At 44.5% G+C, this 19,307-nt stretch overlaps 1 protein-coding gene across 8 annotated transcripts in view; it reads right to left on the bottom strand.

The window, feature by feature from the left end:
* Dnaaf9 (dynein axonemal assembly factor 9) overlaps positions 1 to 19,304 on the bottom strand; it is a 134,548-nt gene extending 115,244 nt beyond the window's left edge. For 7 of the 8 annotated variants that reach the window (XM_087653888.1, XM_087653891.1, XM_087653887.1 and 4 more), the window contains exons 1-3: positions 19,129 to 19,299; positions 3,181 to 3,260; positions 1,786 to 1,905 (exon numbers count right to left, since the gene is read on the bottom strand). In XM_087653888.1, coding sequence (XP_087510014.1) covers positions 1,786 to 1,905; positions 3,181 to 3,260; positions 19,129 to 19,211 — 283 coding nt within the window. In that variant the 5' untranslated portion in view covers positions 19,212 to 19,299. 8 annotated transcript variants of the gene reach the window in all.
* Positions 19,305 to 19,307: the final 3 nt, after the last annotated feature.

The following is a 19,307-nucleotide window of genomic DNA, read 5'->3' on the forward strand; positions in this document are numbered from 1 at the left end:
CAAGAGGCTGAGAAGCACCTGGTCTGAAGCCAGCCTGATACAGAGTGAGAGCATACCTCAGACAGAAAGATGAGGAAGAAAACACAAAGAAAGGAAGGATACTAACTCCAAGTATTTTCCGTCTCCTTTTTCTGCATTCATAATAAGAAGGACAGCTCTAACTAAACTATATGGATAGTATTGGGGTTGTTACCAAGGTAAGAATTTCAAAGACGATACAACTCAGAATTATTTACAGTTTAATAAGAAAACTCTTCATTGTGTAACTGGGGCTTTCTTGTTTATTTTGTGATGTTTAGCAGCAGCCCTGGTGTCCACTAGATGCCAGTAGTGCCACATACTGAGCCACGGCCATCAAAAATGTCTTCAGACATTGCTAAATGTCTCCCAAGGGACAAAACTGCCCTCCCTCTGAGACCACACTATTCAAGTGAGATCATCTGACATCCAATGTTTGCCTTCATGGTCTCCCAGCTGCCTTGCAAGTGTCTTGTCTCTTGTCCAGTTTTACTTGTTTGTTCTATGTCTCCTGACTCATCTTGCAGACAATTTATAATGCTAAGTATATGATATGAGAAGTAGCTCCCGGGCAACAGCCCACAGGAGCATCAACACATGCAGTGTCTCCAAGCCAGAGAAAGCTGACTGCAGGCAGAAAGACTCCATTGTATTAAAGTCACACAAAAAACAATTCCCAAAGACAGCAGGACAATAGCCCCTTGTTCCTCAGCTAAAGATCCACATAAAATCTTCTTTCTCACAAGAGCAGCTTACAAGAGCAGCTCGTCTTTGCCTCAAAGCAGAGAATGCTCTCACTGGCAACAGTACACAATCTGAACCTTCAGGGAAAAGGAGCAGCGGCAATACTAAGAAAAACTAGTACCCTGCCAAGAGACAAATCCAAACGCCAAGGTCTGCTTTTGGTCTCAAAATGATTTACCAATAAATGTATTCTGGAAACTGCTGTTGATAGTCTGTTGTCCACTGCATGACCAATAGGAATGTCCTATTTTAATAGGCTAACAAGGAAATGCTATTTTTCACTATTAAAAAGATAAAATCTTGCCTGGTGTAATCCTAGCTACTTGGGAGGCTGAGGCCAGGGGGTTGCCAATTTTAAGACCAATTAGGGGAATCACACATCACTCAAACAGTAAAACAAAATAAGGCAAAAATTTACTGGAGTTTTGGATTACTTAAATTCTGATTATAATTTCCTATTAAAAGATCACAAATGTGGTGCTGGATGTGTGTCTTTAATCCCACTACTAGGAAGGCAGAGGCAGGTAGATCTCAGAATTCAAGGCCAGTCTGGTCTACACAGTTAGTTTCAAGCCAGCTAAAGCTTTATGAGACTATCTCAAAACAAATAAACAGCAATGACAAAACCCCAAACCACAGAAACAGAAATAAAAAATCATGAGCTGGGGCTGTCAGGATGGCTCAGCAGTTAAACGTACTTGTTATTCTTCCAGAGACCTGGATTCGATTCCCAACACCTGAATGGAGATTCACAACCATCTGTAACTCTAGGTCCAGGGGACCTGATGTCATCTTCTGGCTTCCAAGGGCACCAAGTATGCATACATGCTCACATGAGTGTGTGTGTGGTGTGTGTGCACACACACACCACACACACACACACACACACACACACACAAGCAAAACACTCATATGATACAGTAAAATTAAAACTAAAACAATTTTTACAAAAACATCATGAATTAAGGGTCCAAAGAAATAAATCACTGTCTCCTATAATTTGCCAATGTAATACAGACTTACCATCTAGGATTTCTTCAGAAAATCCAGTTTTCTCAAAATCAGTGGTATTCTGACTGTATAAACCAAACAGAAGGTAATTTGCCAGCTCTCTACAGCCTTCGTTGTACCTGCTGTCAATTCCTGCAAAGCAAAGAAGCCTGTGACTCGCTGTCCTGCACCGTGGAATACAGAAAGTGCCAACGATTTGCCCGTTTAGTAAAGCCTTGATGGTCAAACCAGTTTTGTGCTAAAACTAAATGAACAACCCCTTGTGTGAGAAACAGGCTGAGGCATACGGTACCTTCCTTGGATCTCAAGACCTACACAGGTCAAAGAATTAAGCAACAAGGGGCTGGGGATTTAGCTCAGTGGTAGAGCGCTTACCTAGGAAGCGCAAGGCCCTGGGTTCGGTCCTAAGCTCCGAAAAAAAGAACCAAAAAAAAAAAAAAAAAAAAAAAAAAAGAATTAAGCAACAAGATTACTAATGCTGAAAAGCATTTTTTTCTTTCAGGTTTTACTTTACATGTGTGGGTGTTTAAATTCCATGTATATGTATATCATGTGTGTCTGGTACCAAAGGAGGCCAGAAGAGCACCCTCCATGATCTAGGGGATCTGATACCCTGGAATTAGAGTTACAGATGGTTATGAGTCACCATGTGGGTGCTCTTATCTACGGAACCACCTCCAGCCCACATGTGCAATTCTTAAGGGCAGAAAGAACCAGAACATATGGTCTTCTATGGATCTACTACAGATCTTGGAACATTTTGTTAGCTGAAGAATAGATCTCAAAGAGATCTCTATGGAAAATATGTACAAATAAAAACAAGTTAAGGTGATTTGAAAAAGAAGAGGACAAGTGGATAGACTAACACACACTGAGCCTTCCCAAGTGTCGGAAGCAAAGCTTAGCACTGCACTGTAAGGTATGGTGCGGGGGTATACACCCCTGCAGACGACCTTCACTAAGGTCAGTCTAGAAAGGCGGAACCAGAGACAAAAGGAAATTAAATGACACTGTCTTCACTTCTGTCTCTCAGTGACTTCGCATCCTAGGACTACAGCTGTTGGCAGGATGGGAGGATCAGAGTCAAGCAGCTATTCTCCATGTGGTTTGAAAAGAAAGGGTTGTAGCTGGGCACAGTGGCGCAGGGCTTTACTACCAGAACTAAAGAGGCAGAAGCCAGCATGGTCTACAGAGTAAGTGTCAGGACAGTCAAAGGCAGGCAGGAGCCTGTGGTAGGAGCTCCCTCTTTATCTCACTGACACCCTCTTAATATTCACCCTCAGTAAGATGGATCAGATGTCACAGGAATGAGAACTGGGAAGATTCTAGCCTTTAACGTACCTTACACGATAGCATTACTAGCATCTTCCTGAGATCAAGACTACAAACTCATAAGAAAGCACTGACCTAGGATGCAGAGAATCCCGTCAGGTTGAGACTTGCTGCTCTGGGTCAGGACACTTTGAACCTGGCGCAGTCGGCTGCAGCTGAAACAGAACAACAGAGTTTCTTGAGTGAGGAAGTGTGAGAGTCTGAAAAGGTACACACTAGAGGAATGGTCTTGTTAGGTAAGGCAAGTAGTACCTAGCTCTTTAATCAGAACCGTATCCTTCTTGTCCATGCTCTCAAAGAGATTTAGTGTAAGTGGTCTAAAGACTATTTGGACAATGGACAATGAACTAAGATGGCACCATGGTCCCATTCATAATTAATCAGCTGATGCCAAGAATTTCCAACATCTTTTTTTTTTTTTGGTTCTTTTTTTTCCAGAGCTGGGGACTGAACCCAGGGCCTTGTGCTACCACTGAGCTAAATCCCCAGCCCCTTCCAATGTCTTTTTACTTTTGCTGATTTTCAAAGAAAAGTTTCTATACTGCTTTAGCCTAAATTTAGCCTTTCTTAGTTTGTCTCAAAAGCAACAAACAAAACCAAAAATTGATATAAAGGCCTCACTAAACTAAGCTCTAGCTATCCCACAGGACTAGACTCTCAGCACAGAAGACACAGAAGACACCCTCTCTTTAGAGAGCTACTACTCCTTTTGGTAGAAGGACTATTCCTTGCACCCAGATGTAAGGAGACATACATTCCTAAACAATACAATTTCAATGGACTCTCTTGCTTTTCCGTCTCTCTCTACTCCTGTCAGTAACCCCAAAGATGAATACCTAACTTCATGGTCAAGCCTGATTCTTCCCCACCACCTCCATGTCTAACTCTTAGCCCATAAACATTTTTAACTGTTGGATATCATTAACCATTAGTGATGCAAATTATACTACTTTGAGATTCCATCTTACCACAGTGATAATGTCTGTCATTAAGAAAACAAGTGACAAGTACTAAAGAGAACACGGGGAAACAGCGACCCCTATCTACTAGTTGGTAGGAATGTATGTATGGTAGGGTATAAACTGCTGCAGATACTATGGAAATCAATGTGTAGAGGTGTCTTAAAAAGCTAGGAACAAAAGATGCTCCAACATACAACAAAGACACGTGCTCCACTATGTTCATAGCAGCCTTATTTATAATAGCCAGAAAATGGAAAGAACCCAGATGTCTCTCAACAGAGTAATGGATACAGAAAATGTGGTACATCTACACAATGGAGTACTACTCAGATATCAAAAACAATGACTTCATGAAATTCACAGGCGAGTGGATGGAACTAGAAAATATCATCCTGAGTGAGGTAACCCAATCACAGAAAAACACACATGATATGTACTTACTGATAAGTGGATATTAGCCCAAAAGCTCAAATTACCCAAGATACAATCCACAGACCACATGAAGCTCAAGAAGAAGGATGACCAAGTGTGGATGCTTCATTCCTTCTTAAAACGTAGGACAAAAATATTCATAGGAGGGGATATGGAGACAAAGTTTGGAGCAGAGACTGGAGGAACGGCCATTCAGAGCCTGCCCCACAAGTGGCCCATACATATACAGCCAACAAAACTAGATAAGATTGATGAAGTTAAGAAGTGCATGCTGACAGGAGCCAGATAGATGTCTCCTGACAGACATAGTCAGAGCATGACAAATACAGAGGTGAATGCTAGTAGCAAACCAATGAACTGAGAATGAGACCACCGTTGGAGGAATTAGAGAAAGGATTGAAAGAGCTTCAGGGGCTTGCAACCCCATAAGAACAATAATGCCAACCAACCAGAGCTTCCAGGGACTAAACCACTACCCAAAGACTATACATGGACAGACCCATGGCTCCAGCTGTATATGTAGTAGAGGATGGCCTTGTTGGGAACCAATGGATGGAGAAGCCCTTGGTCCTGCCAAGGGGGGACCTCCATTGCAGGGGAATGTCGGAAGGGGGGATGGACAGGGAAGGGAATACCCTTATAGAAGGAAGGGGAGGGAAAGGGGATAGGAGCCTTATGTCCAGGAAACCGGGAAAGGGAATAACACTTGAAATGTAAATTTTAAAAAATTCAATAAAAAAAAAGAAAAAGAAAAGCTAGAAACAGAACTACTATATGGTCTGCCTATGCTGAGCATATACACAAAGGACTCCATATCCTACAACAGAAATACTTGCACATCTATACTTATTGCTGTCTATTCAAAATGGGTAGGAAATGGAATCAGATTAAATGTCCATCAGCTGATGGATAATGAAAATGCAATATATATGCATCAGAATTTTATTCATCTGTAAAGAAAAATGAAATTATGAAAACTTCAGAGAAACAGATAAAGCTGGAAAATAGTATAGCAAGATAATTTAAGCCCAGAAAGACCCTGCATGCCCTCTATGGGCTGGAGAGACAGCTCAGAAATTAAGAGCACTGATTGCTCTTCTAAAGGACCAGTATTCAATTCCCACCACCCATAAAGGAATACACAACTGTATTTCATTCCAGTTCCAGAAGATCTGACACCCTCACACATGGAGGCAGAACACAAATGTATATAATTTTTCAACTTTTAAAAATAAAGTTAATCATGTATGTATTCATACAGGTGCCCACAAGGCCAGAGGCACTGGATCCCTCTGGAGCTGGAGTTAAAGATGGTTATGAGCCATTCAATGGGGGTGCTGGGAACCAAACTCAGGTCCTCTGCAAGAGAACCACTGCTCCAGCCAGCCCCTAGCTTCAAGTTTTTAGATTTCTAAATTTAACTTATAATGTTTGTAAAGGGCCTATGAGAGGGAGAGGGCGAGATAACCTAATTGGGGGAGGTGACAATAGCACACAGCTGCTCTGAGAAGAGGGGAGGGCATTGGAGGCTAAAGGTTATGTAGGACAATGGGAGAGAAAGGAATAAGTGTGGGCTAGCCAAAACCAAGGATTTATAGCTGGGCAGTGGTGGTGCATGCCTTCCTTTAATCTCAACCTACTATGTCACTATGCAATATGATTTAAGGTCAGAGGGATGACATAATGATTAGGTCTTCCAGAAGACCAGAGTTCAGTTCTCAAGACCTAGGTCCAGCCCAGCACCGTATCAGCAACTTATACCTCCTTTAACTCCAGTCCCAGGGGATCCAATGCCCTACTCTAGCCTTCCTAGGCACCCCCACACATATGGTATCACACACACACGCACATATATGTGTACACACACACACACACACACACACACACACACACACACACACACACACGCACATACTATAAACCTGGCCAAAACCCCCTGGCTAGGGTGTTCACAGAATCGAGGGAAACTACTACTGCTTTCTTGACTGGAAGTCATCAAACTGCCTTCTAATACTTCGTCTGTACCTGTAGAGCAGCACTGCTCTTGACCTTGCTCCGAGAAGCTACTATTTGCAGTGGTCAGTGGTTAATGTAGAAGCTCACAGTGCTGACCACGAAAGTGACTGTGACACTAAATGGGACACTCATATGAACCACCACCTCCTTCTCTTCCACCACCCCACCCCACCCCACCCCACCTTCACCACCACCTCCACCACCACCACCTCCTCCTCAACCACCACCCCACCTTCACCACCTCCTCCTCAACCACCCCAACCCCACCTCCACCACCACCACCCCCTCCTCCTCAACCACCACCCCACCTTCACCACCTCCTCCTCTTCAACCACCCCAACCCCACCTCCACCACCACCCCCTCCTCCTCAACCAGCACCAGCATCGAGGCTTAGTGAACATCAAGAGGAGGAGGAGAGAAGAGAGGAAGGCTGGAGGGCAGGGAGGAGCAAGGGCTGTGTTCAGAAAGGACAGCCCCTGCACTGGCCAGCTCACAGTGTGGTTACCTGCACGAGCACAAGCCAGTCGAAATTTCAACATGGACGGGAAATCTCCTGAGCCCCATCCCTAGCTGAAGAGCTATTGGCAGTTGATGATTGCTAAGACAAGAGTTTTGGGGTGTGGTCACCCAGCAAAGTACAAATACCAGTTCTCCTCAAATTAACATGCAGATTTAACACAATCCCTATTAAATGCCAAACTTTTATGGATATAGAAGTGTTTATTCTGAAATATACGGGGGCTGGTGTGACAACAGGGTTCTGGGCTAGAAAGGGCTACATAGTTAGACTGGGTTTCAAAGATACTGACTAAATGTATGTGGTAGGCTCCATGAGTGTCCATAGTACTCTTTTACTTTTTCTGTGGTTTTTATAATAAAAATTAGGGGCTATGAGGAAGAGGCCTGCTATGAAATAAGGTTTTTTTTTTTTTTGGTTCTTTTTTTTCGGAGCTGGGGACCGAACCCAGGGCCTTGCGCTTCCTAGGCAAGCGCTCTACCACTGAGCTAAATCCCCAACCCCTGAAATAAGGTTTTAGAAGCAACAGTGTGAAGATCATTTAAACAGTGAATGGACATCTCTCCCTGAGAAGTGATGCCTGCCTGCTTACCCTGCACATTTGTTTTTAGCAGGATTGATCCTGCAGTCGTTTCCCTGCTGGAAGGACTTTGCGAGTTGGACCTCTGGCCCATTTTCTGTGAAGGACAGTATGCTGACTGCCTGCCAAGGTTACCAAGAGCTCTTTGGTTTGCAAACTTATAACCAGCCACCGACAAAAAGCATGACCAGATCATGTGACCAAGAAACAAAGGAGTTTCCCAGGCAACTGCTGTTGGAAGCCAAGACAGTACTGAAAACAGGAGACTTTTTTCCTACTTGTACCCTGTCCAGTCCAAGTACACTGGGAACACACAAATGTAAGAAAAGTGTCTTTTTCCTTAAGTAGAACACTGTCCTGATTAGTGCTTTCTTATCAAACGGGTAAAACTAAATTTAGGGTTTCCCCCTTGTAAACTTTCTCGATTCTCAGACTTAATCTTTAACTAGAATATCGTCTGTCTGTCACTGGACCGCGAAGCATATAGTTACTTAATTATTTACTTTGAGTGTTGGGGGTTGATGGTGAGACAGGGTTTCTCTGTGTCCTGGCTGGCTTGGGAATCACTCAGTAGACCAGGCTGGCCTCGAACTCAGAGATCCACCTGCCTGTCTCCAGAGTGCTGACGTTAAAGGTGTGTGCCACCAAGGCCCAACTATTTTTATTTTATTTTGTTTTGTTTTGTTTTGTTGAGACAGTTTCTCTGTGTCATAGCTGTCCTAGAACTCACTCTGTAGACCAGGCTGGCCTCAAACTCACAGAGATCCAACTGCCTGTTTCCTGCATGCTGGGATTGAAGGAGTGTACCACCACTGCCTAATTATTTACTTTTAACAAAACAAACCAACAAACAACAAAACAAAATCCACACACACAGAAATCCCTGATGAGTTCAAAGAAAAGCACGATGACCCCATTCCCATACCCATTCCCGCCCAGCAGTGACCTCAGCTGACATCTTGACATCTCTGCTTTTATTCCTATCAGTGCTTTCTGAACCGTGTGTGTAAAATACTGGTTCTGTACTTTTGTAAGGAACAAACTGCCTGCCAGTTCTCATTGATCCTTAGACTCAAAGGTTATACATATGATAGTTATGTGTCTACGCTGTATACAATCCAAATTCCAGTAGTAACACTGCCATGTAGCTCACAGTATCTGAGCGAGGCTGGTGCATCCTGCCTAGGCCTATATTAGTCCACAACTTAGAGTTTCGCCTTCAGAAGTTGTGTAAGGGAGGCTGTAGTCATTAGAAGTCATGTGTGGGTGTGCTAGTTACTTTTATATCAACTTGACATAAGCCAGAGACATTGGAAAGAAGGGAACCTCAACTGAGAAAATACCTCCAGACTGTAGGGCATTTTTTAAAAGTTAGTTATTGATGTGGGAAGGTCTAGCCCATTGTGGCTGGGGCCACCGCTGGTCTGGTGACCCTGGGTGCTGTGAGAAAGCAGATTACATCAGTCATCTGAGCAAGCCAGCAAGCAGCACTCCTCCATGTTCCTGCCCTGTTTGAGTTGCTGTCCTTATTTCCCTCAATATTAACAGTGACATGGAAGCATAAGCCAAATAGACCCTTTCCTCCCCTGGTTGCTTTTAATTATGGGGTTTCATTACAGCAATAGTAACCCTAATACCAGGGTAAAGGCACTTACTAGACCTGTGAAGAAAACAACTGAGTCTCCCAAGTTGTCCTCTGACTACCATATATGCACCTGGAGTGAATGCCCCACCCAACCAAATCAGTAATAGATAAATGTAAATAATAACCAACTTATGAAGGAGCTGAGGATATAGCTCAATGGTAGAGCATCTGCCTGGCTCTGGGTACAATCCCTAGTATTGAAAACACACGCATACACTCATTCAGTCTGTGTCTGTCTGTCTGTCTCTCTCTCTCTCTCTCTCTCTCTCTCTCTCTCTCTCTCTCTCCAGTGTGTTTTCATGCCGGTGATAGAGCTCCACAGTAAAGCACTTATCTAGTGCTATGTTTACACTATTATTTCTTTCTGGGTTTCCCTGGGTTTAGAATGAGTCTGAGCATGAGAGATGGCAATCCAATGGGCACACCACAGCGAACTGGCTCAAGGATAAGAGTGGAGTCCTTGGCATTCTGAGGTTTACAGCTGTTGTGCTTCAAGTTTTTGGAGGGTGAAGAGAACCAGAGACTAACACTATGGCTGCAGAGAGGTATGGTGGCACTAACTTAGTTGTCATCTCCCTCCTAGAGCGTGGCCTGCACCTGTGTTCTCGAGAGAGCACAGCACATGAGCAGTGCATCCCTTCAAAGGCACAGGAAGGCCCTGCACAATCTCTTTCTACTCACTAGTCTGCCTCACATCGCCACTTAAACTAGAAGGAGACTGCACGCTATCTAAACCAGCATCTAATGTGGCACAGCACTAAAAGGACACTGAGCAAATGCCATGCCTTGGTTTGGTTTTGTTTTTCATGAAATTCTAATCAGCCAGCAGCCTTGAATGATCTTTCACACAGGACTGGTTTTTTTCTTTTGGAAATTGCAAGTCATAAGTGCTATTTTTGAGTATGCCAGGTGTGTTCAGGAGCCTGTGGTGGCTAGAAGAGGGTATCCTTGGAGCTGGATACAAACCCAGTCTTCTACAAGAACAGCAAGTGCTTCAACACCATCAACTGAGATGTGTCTCTTGAGAAGAGCTCTGAAATCAGCTGTAACATATGAAATGACCCATTATTACTGTGGTGGTTTGAATATGCTTGGCCCATGCCAGTGGCACTATTTGAAGGTGTTGCCTTGTTGAAATAGGTGTGGTCCTGTTGGAGGAACTGTGCCACTGTGCTGACGAGCTTTGAACACTCCTAGTGTTCAACCTCCATCCAGTGTGGAAGAGAGCTTCCTCCTAGCTGCTTGGAGATGCTTGTCTCCTCCTGGGTGCCTTTGGATCAAGATGTAGAACTCTTGGCTTCTCCAGCACCATGTCTGCTTGCTTGATGCCATGTTTCTCACTATGCTGATAATGGACTGAACCTCTGAAACTGTAAGCCCCAATTAAATGTTTGCCTTTTATAAGAGTTGCCTTTGTTATGGTGTCTCTTCTCAGCAGTAAAACACTAAGACAATTATATAATAGTTATTATACAATAATACAGAAAATAGATAAGATTATTGTTCTATATGCTGAGTTGACAGAAGAGTGAAGGAAACTGAGGATTGAACCTGGGAAGTCAATTAAAAGTCAGTGACAGGTACACACCTGTAATCCCAGCAACTGGGAAGTAGAAGTGGGTCAGGACTTTGAGGTCACCCTTGTATTGAGAAACAGTATACCTGGGTAGACAAACAAATGTCTACTCAACCCAGTAAGGGAACCACCAAAGTCCAACTTGGTGAACCAGTGAGTTTTATTTGGGTTCCTGACAGGATAACTCAAAGATAGCCCATCACCAAAGCTGTCAGCAGGGGTGACAGCTCACAATGGCTAGAAACCTGGAGCTCACTGTATAGCCACAGGCCACTCCACAGGTCACAGAGTGCCTCCTGCAGGCAGCTGAGTAGTCTGAGCCTCTCCCAGGATGCTCTGGTGATCTCTGTCTCTTCCAGGAAGAATGGCTGGTCTCAGTGTCTCTTAACTGCCCTTACTGAACAGAGGACCAAACCATATTCAAAAGTGGAATAAAGGAACAGCTAGGGACACAGTTTGTCAGCAGGGTGTTTCCTAGCAACCCAAAAGCTCTGGGATTGGTCTCAAGCATTGGCCTGATTGCCAGTACCATAAGAAAATAAAGTTTAGAGTCCACGTATGGACACTTATGAATGTACACTGAATAACTCAACTGTTCTGTACTTCTGAAGTTTTTCATATTACAATGTGAGAGGAAGCAGAGCAGGAAAATAAAGGCTGCATACCTGCATCAATCTAGACTTCAGGTATTGACTAGAGTGAGCTCCCTGTAGGCCTGAGGCAGGTTGACAAGACTTGGCCTTTGCAGTAAAGCAGCCACTATTTACTTCCCTTGGCAAAATTAAGAAACTTGAAGGAAAGGCAGATGCAGGGCATGTGATGCAAAACCATAAAAGCCATTTTCACTGATGCTCGGTGCTGGAGTGACAGGTAAGACAAAGTCATTGTTGCTACTGTCATGACCAAACGTGGTTAATCACTAACCATAAAATGACTGAAATGGACACATATTTTATTACTAAAGAACATGCTCCTGACACGTAACTATGTGGTAATTTTAATTTTCTCCCAGCACTCCCATTGTGGTGGTGGTGGTGGTTTGAATAAGAATGCTCCCATAGTTCATATATTTGAATGCTCAGGGCATTCAAACTCTTTGTTAGAATAGGTATGGCCTTATTGGATTAAGTGCCACTGAGGTGGGCCTTGGGGCTTCAGATGCTCAAGCCAGGCCCAGTAGATCTGGGTGTGGAACTCTCAGCTCTTTCTCCACCACTATGTCTGTCTGGATGCTGCCATGCTTCCTTCATGATGACAATGGACTAAACCTCTGAAACTGTAAGCCAGCCCCAACTCAATGTTTGCTTTTATAACAGTTGCCTTGGTCATGGTGTCTCTTCACAGCAATGGAACACTGACTAAGACACCATCCTCCACAGCCACAACAATCCAGGGCAATATAATCCTCATTCTACATAGTTATCTTGCTGTCAGCCCACGCCCATCTCCCCTTTCATTGATAACACTCCTACTCTACTTAGGTTAGCAATAGGCCAGGTGCCTCTGCTTCTAGAGCTATCTGATTAGTGAGGAAAACTCAGACGCTCCTGTATGGTAACGGGTTTAACTAAAAGGACTAGCTTCCTCCTCTTACCTGAAAGACACAGTGGTCAAGGGCTCCTACAGACCTTTTGTGACCACGAAGCTATTGAAAAGATAAAAGCCACTTGCTAATGCCACCAAAGGAAAGTATAAAATTAGCTTGGCTCCTTGTTAACTTTATACCAGAAAGGTCTCTCGTCCTCCAAAGAACATCTATTGCAACAGGGAATAAATGCTAATGTCATTTTTGCTAAGAATCTCTTACTAGCTGCTAAATGATGTTTCCTGATAGACCACCTAATTTTAAAAGGTTAAAAACTCATGCTCAATTGAAATATATGTCTATACAGACCTCACCAATTTGTATTAATAAGATGCTTAATTCAAGAACTCTAGAAAACGAATCATCATAAACAGGAAGTGCTATCCAGAGTCTGCTCAGTGTATTCAGATGTTTTCCACATGGTTCCTTCTCTTTGGCCGACTATGAGCCCTGCTCTCACTTCCTGCTCTTTGTTAAATCAGTCCCACAAGTATTCATGCAACAAGCATCCAGTTATCCTCCCCCATATCCTCGACTATTATAGGCATGTCAAATTCAAACATAATATGGAATCCCAGATTAGATCTTAGAATAGAGAGAGTTCATTCCGGGAAATAAAGTCTGGACTCCAAGTAAGCAAGTTTACTAATTATACTAAAGCTTTATACCAACACTGATGCCTTCATTGTTGTAAATGCACCATGGTTCTGCACCACAATTCATCTATAAATCTAAAGTTACTTTGAAACTCAAGTTTTTTTTTTTTTTTTTTTTTTTTTTAAGCATGCTAAGGACACAGTATATGGCTCAGGGAGCTAAGGTATTTGCCCACCCTGAGTTAGATTCCCCAGGCCCTACATGGTGAAACAATAGACCCTCCTCCCTCAAGTGTCCTGGACTGCCATTCCCTATAAACCAACACATACACACACACACACACACACACACACACACACACACGATGAACATAATTAAAAATTTTAACATGATAAAAAATAAAACCAGGTGTGGTAGCACACACCTTCAATTCCAACACAGGAGGCAGAGGTAAGCAAATCGAGCTTCAGGTCAGCCAAGGATACAAAGTAAGACCCTGTCTCAAAAAGAAATATACCCAATATGCTACCTTTTCTTCAAACGAGGGCTTTAAATCAAAGGTACTAGTTGTAAGTACCCAAATTATAATGCTAATGCTTCCTTCTTATCTTTAATTTTTTTCTACTGATGTTGCAAGTGTTGGCATGTGTATCTCATGGTGTGATGGTGTGTGTGTGTGTGTGTGTGTGTGTGTGTGTGTGTGTGCGCGCGCGCGCGCGCGCGCGCACGTGCGCACCCTCGCAGGTGTATGTGTAGTCATGGAACTGGTTTTATCCATCATGTGGGTTCTAGGGACTGAATTCTCAGGCTGGGTAGCAAGTGCTATTTCTCCAGACCCTTTAGGAATAAACTTCAGGGCAAACTCAACAGTTTAAGCTGTGCAACATCTCTCACATTTACTCCCCCTTTGGATAAGCGCAGCAAAGCTAGGAAACACTGCTGTGTAACCACACACTAGTGATGTCACAGAACTAAAGACCATAGTACACTGTCACCCCAGACATAAGCACAAGGGTAAACAGTAAGGGCAGTTCCCCTGGGCAGAAATGCAGCAACAAGTCTTAACAAGCAGACCTTTCTGCTTCTACGACCGCCACACTAAGTCTTCCTAGTAAGCATCCAAGCAACGGAGGATTTTTGAAGGGTTTTTTGTTGTTTGTGGTTTACTTGTTTGTCTGACATACCCTAGACTGATCCTGAACTGAGAATTGTTCAGATATATAAGCGAAGTTCTTCTTGAACTTCTGAAATTCTGCAAGAGACCTCTACACAGAAAAATATTTTGAAGTAGGACAGTATATTTCAGCAAGATTTCTGCTAATCCCTTAGTATTAATTCACATAAACTAGGTTTATACTTTGGTTAAGGAAAAATTCTAGGGCCAGAAAGATGGCTCAGCAGGTAGAGGTGTTTGCTGCTAAGCCTGTTGCCCTGAATTCAATCCCAGGGATTCACACGGTAGGAGAACTTACTCCAGACAAGTTGTTCACACACACACACACACACACACACACACACACACACACACACACACACAAATTTAAAAAAAAATTGAGACAAGGCCTCACTATGCAGCCCTAGCTGGACCATCATCCAAGACCAAAATTTTTTATTCAAGAGGGTCAGCAGTAAAGAGCACTAGACATTTCTGAGAGGACCTGGGTTTGACTCTCAGCACCCACCTGGTGGTTCACATCTATGTAACTGGTAACTCCAGTTCAGGAGATTCATGCCCTCCTCTGACCTCTGCAGACACCAAGCATGCACGCTGTGCATGGACATACATGCAGTAAAACATTCACACAGAAAACGAAAAGTCCAATAAAAATTAAATTTTTTTTATTCTATTCTAAAACCCAGTGACATTTTACTTCTTTCTCATGCTCATTCTGGGTTCCAGAGTAATTTGGAACAACAGTCACCATACCAGAAGGAAAGAGAATAACAAATTCATGGCTAAAGCTTTTACTGCAAAGGACTGCGGCATTATTCTTATGTACAGTTCATAACCAAGAGCATCTCGCAAGCTAACTTAAAAGGGGAGAGCAGCATGCTGGGGGGACAGAAACCAAAATTATCTGATAGCATGGTTATGGTCATAACCTTAGAAGGAGCCTCTAGTTCTAAACAATTAATATTTCACTTCTGATCGCCATTCTCCATCTGTGAGAATGGACTCCTATCGAAAAGAACCACGCATCTGACAGAACTACCTGTGGTCTCCAGGATCATGACTGCTTCACTAGTTAAGCCTGCCTCTCTCATCAGGCAGGAGTGAGGGAGCACAAAGGGACCAAATGTAGTTGAGAGGAAAAGCTGAACGAACCCAAACCTGATAGGAACCTTGAAAACGTCCAAAAATGCAAGGGGTAGGGGATGGAGAGGCAGGCATGGTGTCAAGGCTTGAAACCTCAGCACCTGGTAGGATAAGGCAGGAGGATCAACCAAGTTCAAAGCCAGTCTGAGAGACAGATTAGACTTATTTCTAAAGCACGAGGGACATAAGAAGGGAAGACTTAATAGGTAAGAAAAGCACGTTCAACTACAGGGAGGTAGAGAAATGAGGTAACCCTTCACCAAAGTTCCTTTATCAAAGGTCCACTGTTAAACTGTGTACTAAATAGCCCTGTGTAGCCCTGGCTGGCCCAGAATTTACTCTATACACTAAGCAGGCCTCAAACTCACAGAGATCTGCCTGCCTCTGCCTGCCTCCCAAGTGCTGGGATTAAAAGTGTGAGCCACCACGACCACCACCACCAGGCACATTTTTAAAAAATGTATGTATGTCTGCATGTTTGTCTTCGTGAGTGTACGTCTGCATGTTTGCGTGAGTATATGCTGCATGTCTGTCTGCATGAGTGTATGTCTGCATGTCTGTCTGCATGATTGCCAGTACAGTGCCTGGAGAAGCCAGAAGAGGACACCGATCCCTTCGCCCTATATATCTTCAAGAAAGTAGGGAGCTTTCAGCACTGCTGAGGCAGAGGCAGACAGATCTCTGGGAGTTCAAGGACAGTCTGGTCTACAGAGTCAATTGTAGGCCTTTCAAGGCTACTGGATGAGAAAACCTGTCTCAAGAAAAAAAAAAAAAAAGGAAAAAAGAGAAAACAAGAGAAAGTAAAGAGGCAGAGAGAAGTGATTAGTGTGCAAGTCTGATGACCGAGTTCCCTCCCCAGACTCACTGTGGAAGGAGAGCCAGTTCACGGGAGCAACTTCTTGACTTCCACACACATGCCTGGAGCCAACATGCCTGCACCTCTCCCTCAATACACACCCCCCCCCACACACACACACACCTGCTACTAATAAGCCAGATGTGGGTTATACTGCTGTAATCCTAGCAGTCTAGAGACAGAGGAAGGGAAATCACAAGTTCAAGGTGAGCTCAGTCAACACACCAAGTTCTAGGTCAGCCATGGGCTCGGGGGTGGAGGGCAGGGTGGTAGGTAGGATTCTGGGATGAATCTTTTTTGACAAAGTTGCTTTTCTACATCCAAGACTCAATATTCAAACCAAGGGTCAGCAAAATAGCTCAGTAAAGGAGTTTGTCACCAAGGCTGATGCATGAATTGGATCCCTGAGGCAAGCATTCACACATGATGGAAAGAAAGATAAGAGAGTAAAATTATCCTCTTACTGTCACATGTATTCGGTGACACACTCACATTCACAGACACATACACATAACTTTAGTTAAGCAAGTAAAAATGTGAGGCTGGAGATGGCCGAGCAGTTAAGAGCATGCACCTCTCTTGTAGAGGACCTGAGATCAGGTCTCAGCATCTCAGGCAACTTACAACTGCCTGTAACTCTCGTTCTAGGGACTCTAACGCCCTCTTCTGGACTCACTGGGTATCTGCATTTCCCTGTGCTTTCCTGTATATACGGTATACTCACACTTTAAAATAAATCTAAACTGAAATACTTTAAAATGCAATTCTTTAAAAAATTTAAATAAAGACCCCGAGCTTGTGATGGTCATACAGTTCAGAGGTAGAGAGCACTGGGCTACCATTTTCAAGGCTCTGAGTGTCATCCCCAGCACAACATCAAACAAATATGGCACTTGGACATACAGACAGGCAGTCAGGCAGATACACACCCCCTCCAGAGAGGGCTGCTCCAAGCTCTAATCCTGTTCGCTTTTCATACAAAGCTGAAATACTTTCAAACACTGATGCTCTCTGGGCAGAGAGAGGATGGAGACTGTTCCCACAAGCAGCTACCCACTACAAACGGTAGAGCCCAGAAAGAAATCCATACAGTGTCAAGTAGAAGCAAACCAGGACTCCTAATCTAATTGCTTTTCTTCTTTCTTGGTTTAGTCATTCAATAAACACACTGGCAGAGTCTGTGAAGGAGTCCTGAGAAATGAAAAAGAATGAGTTTGGGGATTGCAGAATAGTTCAGTGGAGAAAGGCACTTGGCTGCCAAGAGACCTGACTGCGTCCAATTCTGGTGACCCACATAGGAGAAAGGGAAGAAAAGACTCCTGGTAAGTTGTCCTCTGACCTTCATACTCACAGTGGCAAGCACAGTGTTAGAGTGTCTCTCTCTCTCTCTCTCTCTCTCTCTCTCTCTCTCTCTCTCTCTCACACACACACACACACTTTAAAAGTAAAAAAGGCAAGCAAAGTGGCTCATGAGCCTTTAATCCCAGCACTGAGAAGCAGGTGGATCTCTGAGTTCAAGACCAGTCAGGTCTACAAAGTGAGACTCTGTCTTTAAAAAAAGTAGTTTTCGGGGTTGGGGATTTAGCTCAGTGGTAGAGTGCTTGCCTAGCATGCGCAAGGCCCTGGGTTCGGTCCCCAGCTCCGAAAAAAAGAAAAAAGAAAAAGAAAAAAAAAAGTAGTTTTCACTCTTCATAGATTCGATCCAATTACAACACACAGCACCCCCTAAAGAAACAAATAAAAGACAACAAAATTCTACAAAAAACAAGGCTAGCACTTGTCTAGCAAAAGCAATGACCTGGAATTTGACCCTCAACACTGGAGAGAAACATCCACACATCCACAGAGAACACTACAAGGCCCAATCAAGAACACAGAAAAAGCCGGCCAGACACGGTGGCACAGCCCTTAATTCTAGCATTCGAGAGGCAGAGGCAGGTGGATCTCTTTGGGTTCAAGGCCAGCCTGGTCTACACAATGAGACCCTATCTCAAAAAAAAAAAAAAAAAGACAGAATACAGGAAAAGCCATTCTAACATGTTAGTTGACAACCTCACTCACGGGAACAATAGCATATTTGCTTTGCCAAATGGCTGCAAGTAAGCAAACAAAAAAGCCTCTTCTGGTTTAATGACAGGTTAGCAGTATCCACACCTCAATGACTCCTCCCTTCCCTTTCCTATAGGTTCCTACTGCAACACCTCCAACCTCTGTGTTTCGCTGGCAGCCCCATACCAGATCCGTCACAAACAAAGCCCAGAATATCAAGGTCAGCCCAAAAGACAGGGCAGACATTGGAAACAGATCTTCTGTATGGAAAGGGCCTCTGTATGCATGGCGGCCCTCCCTAATAGCGACTCCCCTCCCAGTACACCGGCACTCCTGGGTTCTATGAAGAACCTGGTGTCAGCAGCTTTTGGGGGTTCCGAGCCTCCTTTCCCCTCTCCACCCAATTTCCTTTTTCTTCCTGCGCCGCCCCCAATGACCTTCAAGTCCCTGAAACAGGCGCTCCCTAAGGGGAAGGGGTTGGATGCAGTGGCCAGGGAAAGGTGAGGGGAGTTCCATGTACATGCAGGGGACAGGATGTGGTCTAGGGCAAAGGCTCTGGACACCTAGAAGCAAAGGGGTTCACGCGGCAGTTTCTGGGGCTCCACTCGCGTGAATTACAGGGCCTCTAGCGGTGGGCTGTCCGTGGGGAAGGCTTAAGAGAAAACCCGTCTGTGGGGTGGGGATGTCACAATGGGGTCTTCCCGGGAACCGCGGTGGGTTGTCGAGCACCGTCCTTTCAGAAGGACGTCGTCCCCCGGCAAACGTTCTTCAAGGAGCCGTTCGAAACAATCCTCCGCAAGGAAGCCATATCAGACCACGCCCTGACGCCCGAGGCGTAGCCGCCCCAAGGCGCATCCCGGGCCACCCTCGGCGGTCTGGACGCCGCATACCTGACGGAGGCCGCCCCACGGCCAAAGGTGCCAGCGAGGCGCGCGCGGGACAGCCCCGGCTGCTGGGGGGCGAACGAGTCCATGGAGGCTGGCAGGGGAGGACCTGGGGGCCGCAGAGGGTCGCCGGGGCCGGCACCGCAGCGGGCCAGCGGCAGGGCGGAGCGAGGGTGCGCCGAGGG

This window comes from Rattus norvegicus, chromosome 3 (assembly GCF_021556685.1).
Source record: "Rattus norvegicus strain SHRSP/BbbUtx chromosome 3, alternate assembly SHRSP_T2T, whole genome shotgun sequence".
NCBI lineage: Eukaryota > Metazoa > Chordata > Mammalia > Rodentia > Muridae > Rattus > Rattus norvegicus.